Source organism: Manis pentadactyla, chromosome 9 (assembly GCF_030020395.1).
Source record: "Manis pentadactyla isolate mManPen7 chromosome 9, mManPen7.hap1, whole genome shotgun sequence".
In the NCBI taxonomy this organism is placed as follows: Eukaryota; Metazoa; Chordata; class Mammalia; order Pholidota; family Manidae; genus Manis; species Manis pentadactyla.
The window spans coordinates 13,964,869-13,971,050 of record NC_080027.1 but is presented as its reverse complement, the minus strand read 5'-3'; the positions used below and the strand labels follow the sequence as shown (position 1 = coordinate 13,971,050).

The 6,182-nt window shown below is 57.1% G+C and overlaps 2 protein-coding genes across 4 annotated transcripts; both read left to right on the top strand.

The window, feature by feature from the left end:
- Positions 1–9: 9 nt before the first annotated feature.
- NUDT22 (nudix hydrolase 22) lies at positions 10–2,556 on the top strand. Its single transcript, XM_036926853.2, has 6 exons — positions 10–77; positions 356–853; positions 1,184–1,282; positions 1,788–1,885; positions 2,009–2,102; positions 2,390–2,556. Exons 1-6 carry the CDS (start codon positions 60–62, stop codon positions 2,489–2,491), a joined length of 909 nt encoding a protein of 302 aa, XP_036782748.2. The 5' UTR covers positions 10–59; the 3' UTR covers positions 2,492–2,556.
- A 366-nt stretch (positions 2,557–2,922) lies between these two features.
- DNAJC4 (DnaJ heat shock protein family (Hsp40) member C4) lies at positions 2,923–6,054 on the top strand. 3 transcript variants are annotated; one of them, XM_036926897.2, is made up of 7 exons: positions 2,923–2,972; positions 3,281–3,367; positions 4,019–4,112; positions 4,586–4,770; positions 4,855–5,019; positions 5,682–5,768; positions 5,851–6,054. In XM_036926897.2, the coding sequence occupies exons 2-7, from the start codon at positions 3,297–3,299 to the stop codon at positions 5,957–5,959; spliced, it is 711 nt and encodes a 236-aa protein (XP_036782792.2). In that variant the 5' UTR covers positions 2,923–2,972; positions 3,281–3,296; the 3' UTR covers positions 5,960–6,054. The 3 variants fall into 3 exon arrangements, with proteins under 3 accessions (XP_036782792.2, XP_036782777.2, XP_036782772.2); XM_036926882.2 differs by lacking the exon at positions 2,923–2,972 and having other exon boundaries at positions 3,004–3,367; positions 4,700–4,770; XM_036926877.2 differs by lacking the exon at positions 2,923–2,972 and having other exon boundaries at positions 3,007–3,367; positions 4,858–5,019.
- Positions 6,055–6,182: the final 128 nt, after the last annotated feature.

Sequence of the window (6,182 nt, the reverse complement as noted above, 5' to 3'; positions counted from 1 at the left end):
CGGGTGGGCGGGTGAGTGGCGGCTGAGTGGCGGCTGGAGGCTGGAGTTTCCGGACCCTGATGCGTCAGGAATTGAAGGCAGGATCCTCGGGGTTAGGAGACATGGGCATTACGGGACGACTAGACCCAGAACCTCTGGGTGGTAGGGAAGCCCTGGAGTCCGAGGGATGTCTGGCAGCAGGAGACTCAGGGGTCTTGCTGGACGATAAGATACTTTACTGGCCAGGGAATGGTCAGGGGGGTGCAGAAGGGCTGGGGTTTCCCTCAGGAGGTCTGTAGCAGAGGGCTCCAGCTACCGGGTCCCAGGGTGGCTGTGGGGCTCCCTGGGTGGTAAGCCCGGCTGTGTCCTCCCCTAGCGCTGTCCCACCCGGACCATGGACCCTGAGGTCTCCCTGCTGCTGCAGTGCCCCTGGGGTGGACTGCCCGAGGAGCAGGTACGGGCTGAACTGAGCCCGGCCCATGACCGTCGCCCACTGCCAGGAGGGGACGAGGCTATCGCTGCCAGCTGGGAGAGCCGGCTACAGGCCCAGCCCTGGCTCTTTGATGCCCCCAAGTTCCGCCTGCACTCTGTCATCCTGGCTCCCACTGGCTCACAGGGGCCACAGCTGCTCCTGCGCCTAGGTCTTACTTCCTACCGAGACTTCCTGGGCACTAACTGGACCAGCTCAGCTGCCAGGCTGCAACAGCAGGGGGCTACCGACTGGGGTGACAAGCAAGCCTACTTGGCGGACCCGCTGGGGGTGGGCGCAGCACTGGCCACCGCCGACAACTTCCTTGTCTTCCTGCGCCGCTCTGGGCAAGTGGCAGAGGCACCTGGGCTGGTGGATGTGCCTGGAGGGCACCCTGAACCTCAGGTGAGATATCAGGCTGGGTTCAAAGGTACAAAAATCCAGACAGCTTAGCTTTGGTTTCTTTCATCCCTTAAAGGGGGAATTGGCCTGGTGCTTCTTAGAAAGTCTCTGTTCAGGACAGCCCTTCAGTCTCCCCACTAACCCCTGCCCCAGACCTGTGGAAAGCTAGGGAGTGGAGGTGGGGAGACCTAGCTGGACCTATGGTTGTCTATCTGGAAAAGGAGGGCCTGGGTCAGGGGAACACCAAGACTCTTATCCTGTGCCCAACCAGCAAATGTGGAGGAAGGCAGGGTGGGAAGTGGGGAATAGGGGGCTGAGCCTGATGTCTCACAGGCCCTGTGCCCTGGTGACCACCCCCTGCACAAGGACCTCCCTGGGGAGCTGGTGGTGCATGAGCTCTTCTCCAGTGTCCTTCAGGAGATCTGTGATGAGGTGAGTGATGGGTGGTCCAGACAGGGTGATGAGCAAGGAGGGAGGGTATAGAACATGCCAGAATTCCACAGGTCTGGGCTAGTGGGAGGGTCTATAGGTATCTGGCATTGAAGGAAAAGCTTGAATTTGCAGCTGGGCACACTTCCGATGGAATTCTGCCCCTCGTTTCCGTATGCCTCAGGTTCTTCTTTTTCATTGTGGGAACAGTGGTCAATGTCTTGCTTGATGATAAGTAGGATAAATGATAAACAGGAGCCCCAGTTACTAGATTGACTTCCCTGAGTGATCCTGGGCAAATTGTTCAGTCTCTCTGGTTCTGGTTTTCCCATCTGGTTGTCCAATCATTTCCCATTGGAAATGAATGCTCCCAAGATCTGACATTCTGTGATTCTGGCCACTTGAACTACAAACCATGAAAAGCTGTACAAGAGTAACATGCTGTTCTCATTGAGAGGGGCAGGAATGTGGGCAGTGGGCACTGACAGGTGGGCTCCCCTGGCCCCAGGTGAACCTGCCGCTGCCCACCCTGAGCCAGCCGCGGCTATTGGGCATTGCCCGCAACGAGACCAGTGCTGGCCGTGCCAGTGCCGAGTTCTACGTCCAGTGAGTGAACTCTGGGGACAGTATCCTGGGTCCTGGGGTAGATGGGCAGTGGAGGGGCGTGGTTGAGACTGGGACTCCTCCAGAGGCTGGACACCACCAGGCCACTCTCATATTCTTGCCCAGGTGCAGCTTGACTTCTGAGCAGGTGAGGAAGCACTACATGAGTGGGGGACCCGAAGCCCACGAGTCCTCAGGAATCATCTTTGTGGAGACACAGGTGCGAGGTGGGAGAGTGTGTCTTGTTTAGACAAGGAGCCGAGGTTGGGGCTTACAGAGGCCTGGTAAGGCATGTCTGTCTCCCAAGGCTGGGTCAGAGGGTCTCTCAAATCTCTGAGATTTCCTCTGGAGCTACAGAGCCTCATTGGAGTTGCCCTCAAACCAAGGGAGAGGGCCAGGGACCTGATCAGCCCCCTTACCATATCTCCTAGGAACAGTGCAGTGGGGAGGGCTCTGAAGCTCAGGAACCTGAGGGCCTGGGGTCTGGGTCTCACTGTGTCTCTACAGAGAGTGTGCAGGCTACAGGAGACCAAACTGTGGGCTGAGCTCTGCCCCTCTGCCAAAGGCGCCATATTCCTCTACAACGTGGTGCAAGGGAGTCCCATCTGAGTCGCCCTGGAGTCCCCAGCCCTATTACCATAGCTCGCAAGACAATAAAGGACTTTATTCTTGGATTCCGTTGGCATCTCCTGTTTCCATGAGACAGAGGGGCCTCTTGGGTGAACTTTGGTGGGTGAGAGAGAAATGACTTGGGAAAAAAACGTCCCGCCTGTTTTCCCCTATGTAAGTTGGGATGAGGGCCGTGCCCCTTTGCCAGGTTCTGGTGAGGGGAACAAGCCAACTATAGGGTGAAAGCTGCTCTGTGAAACATGTTTTGCTGCAGAGCGGAGTTAACAGAGGGTAAGACTCGGTCCCTCCCGCTGCGGAGATGGGCACCTCCGCCTTTCAGCAAGTCCGCGGGCCTCAGTTGGTGAGCCCCAGGCGTCAAAGACCAATGGGCGGGTGGGGGCGTGGCCTGGCGTCTAAGCGAATGAGAACGTGGAGGCAGGGCCTGGATAGGAGCAGGGAAATGGCGGCGGCCGCAGAGTTGGTGAGTGCAGCTGGGGCGTGGCTTGTCAGGGTTCCTCCTTCGCCCTCCCGCACCAAGCTCTCAGGATGGGAAAGGGGTCGGCCTCCGGTGCTGGTTGTCCAGATAGAGACCAATGTAGAGAAGGGCCCCGGACGCCCGGGTTAGAGGCGGGGACACGTCCGGAACACTAGTCTGGTCTTGAGCAAGGACTCCCGGGCCTGCTCAGTTTTCCTTCGCAAGTAAACGGGGCCGAGTTCCTTCTCCCTCGGGAGTGCTTGAAGTCTGGTCCCATCCTGGTCCCAATGTACTCTGTGGCCTCCTTTCATCAGCTGTCCGCCTGTCGCCATGCTGCCCCTATGCCGGCTGTGGACTCGCAGACCTCCCACCCGGCTCTTCACCGCGGCCGCCGGGCAGCGGTGAGTTGAGCGTCGGGAGTGCTCCGGTTGCTCGGTGGGTTTTTTGTTGAGGACTTTCCCAGCTCTCGGCCCTGTCCTAGGTGCTAAGCTAGTCGTGATCTCTCTACTTTGTGTCAGGTGCCTTATAGGGTTGTCTAGATAACCCTCACCTTCACAGCTGAGAACACAGGATCAGAGATTAAGGGACGACCCCCAAGGTCATACATTAAGTGGCAGATCTGAAATTTGAACCCAATCCAAATCCAATGCACTTTCCACAACTCTAGTGGTTTTCAAGCATCATTTTGCATAACCCCCTGGTGGGGCTGGGAGAGGAAATTTTACAAAAAATGCAGCATCCTAGGCCCTGCACTGGAGATTCTGATCTGCAGGAATTAACTGCAGCTCAGTAATCTGTTTTTTTAAACAAGCTTTTCAGGTATTTTTGACCCAAGGGGTCTGAGGACTACACACACTGAGATGATCTAATACACCATACCTGAAACGCTCAAAAAAGGGAGGGAAGATTTGGAGACTGATCTCCCTTGGTACCTGCATTAGCTCCCTCAGTTCCTGGTTGCTGAGTTGAAAGGTGTGGCCTAGGGGGCTGGGAGGCAGGGAAGGGGTATCCTCCGTATTTCCTTAGCCTCTGCATGTTTGGACCCTCCACAGGTCTGGCCCCAGTAACTACTATGAACTGTTGGGGCTGCATCCTGGTGCCAGCACTGAAGAAGTTAAACGAGCTTTCTTCTCCAAGTCCAAAGAGGTACCAGTGGTCCTAGACAGGAAGTGGGGAAGGGAAGTCTGAGCCAGATGGGGTGGATGCCAAATTCCCAGGTCAGAAGCCGAGAGGCTCACTGGCTGGTACCAGTTTCACTTGGCATGCATAGGGAGGAAGAGGATCTCCAAGGGCAGAAGTCTGGCCTGGTAGGAGGAAAGGTTGGGGGCAGAAGCTAGGGGTCCTAACTGATGGGCTGGGTTTAGTTCTCTTGATCTGCCTTCTCTTGAGAAAGCCTGGACCAGGGCCTATAGTGAGAGCCAGACGCCAGGTGGGGAGGGCTTGAACAAGGGCAGGTGGCAGGTGGTCTCCTGACTCTGGCCTTCTGGAAGTGTGGGAGGCTGGAGTAAGGGTCACTGCCCTCACTGGAATTATTTGAACCCCTGTGGGTAGACATTATTGGGACAGGTTCTGGGAAGGGGTATAGAAAGGGAGATGAGGGGAGTCCTGCCCCACCCCAGCTGCACCCTGACCGGGACCCAGGGAACCCAGCTCTGCACAGCCGCTTTGTGGAGCTGAGTGAAGCATACCAAGTGCTCAGCCACAAGCAGAGTCGCTGCATCTATGACCACCAGCTCAGCAGAGCAGCACCCCACAAGTCTCCAGGAACCACAGCCCATCCCAGGGCTACTCACCAATCACACAGGTACAGTAAGTAGTCTTGCCCCAAGTTTATCCTGCCCCTAGACTCCTGGGGAACCTGATCCCCATACTCCCTTCTCCCTCCCAGCAGCTCCTGGGCACCCCCCAATGCACAGTACTGGGCCCAGTTTTATGGCGTGAGGCCTAAGGGACCAGAGTTGAGGCAGCAGCAGCACAAACACAACCAGCGGGTGCTGGGGTATTGCCTGCTGGTCATGCTGGCAGGCATGGGCCTGCACTATGTTGCCTTCAGGTGCGTCCCCATCTTCCCCTGGGGTGATGGGCAGAGGGCAGGAGGGTGGGTGAAGCCCATTGTGGTCAGCCAGGCAACCGTACCACCCCTGTGGCCTGTACTCTGTCTCTTAAGCTAAGAATTGCATGAAGTAGCTCTGAGCCTCACCTTAGTGAGCACAGGCAGCTTTGCACCAAGGGCTAATGTCATTTTCATTTTTTTATCATTTGAATGTAAATCCTCAGTGTGCCTGCCAGGAAGTGCTGGAGCCAGCCAAAATCATGGACAAGAAGGAAATGCATTGTAACTGGGCCTCACCAGCACCTGTCCTCACTTATTTGGCAGTCAGCTGTCTCCCCACCACTCTCCCATGCATGCCATAACCCTGAGGTTCCATAGCAAAGGCACCTAAAAGCTGGTGCCCACTGCTAAGGGAGTTAGATGTACAACCCTTTCTAGTCTCCTGCAAGGATCACCCTGATGTTCAGAGCTGCTGTCACCACTTTGAGCAGGGCAGTCAAGGACCTGGGTTGCCACTGGATCCTGAGAAGCCCTGGCCCCTCTGGGCCCTTCTCCTCAGCTAGCATAGGCAATTAGGCAGAGATGTAAAGCTGTGAGACCTAGAGTGGGGTAGAGGGAGGTGGGATTTGTGAGACCCAGGGTTAATTGCAATTGCCTTGCAGGAAGCTGGAGCAGATGCACCGAAACTTCATGGATGAAAAGGATCGTATCATCACAGCCATCTACAATGACACGCGGGCCCGGGCCAGGTCTGTCGCTGCCCTGTTTTCACTGTCCAGGCATCACTCCACACTATCTGTGTCCCGACTACCCAGCTGCTCTCTCCTGCAGGGCCAGCAGAGCCAGGCTTCAGCGGGAACACCTACACAGACAGCAGCATCAGCCAGCACCCCGGCCTCCCCAAGGTCCCGAGATTGTGCCCCGGGGCACCAGCCCCTGAGCGGCTCACGTGGATGGCCTCTGTGCGTTCGCTCCTTGCTTCTCTTCCCGGGACTCCCCACTCCCCCAGACGCGTGCAATAAAGTGATTCTTAGAGTTCTTGTCCAGTTCCCTCCTTCAGGCCCAGCGCCCCCCGCCTGGGCCCCGCCTGGACTGCGCCCCGCCCTCAGGGTTCTGGTGGCGGTGACCCGGGAGCCCGGCCCCCTGGGCGGTGCGTCCCCTTT

Excerpts from the sequence above, each read along its gene's own strand:
- NUDT22 (XM_036926853.2), top strand. Across the intron at positions 854-1,183 it reads GAGGGCACCCTGAACCTCAG|GCCCTGTGCCCTGGTGACCA; the intron begins GTGAGATATCAG and ends GATGTCTCACAG. Across the intron at positions 1,283-1,787 it reads TTCAGGAGATCTGTGATGAG|GTGAACCTGCCGCTGCCCAC; the intron begins GTGAGTGATGGG and ends CCCTGGCCCCAG.
- DNAJC4 (XM_036926897.2), top strand. The coding sequence starts at position 3,297 with ATGCTGCCCCTATGCCGGCTGTGGACTCGCAGACCTCCCACCCGGCTC. Across the intron at positions 4,113-4,585 it reads TCTTCTCCAAGTCCAAAGAG|CTGCACCCTGACCGGGACCC; the intron begins GTACCAGTGGTC and ends GCCCCACCCCAG. Across the intron at positions 5,020-5,681 it reads CTGCACTATGTTGCCTTCAG|GAAGCTGGAGCAGATGCACC; the intron begins GTGCGTCCCCAT and ends ATTGCCTTGCAG.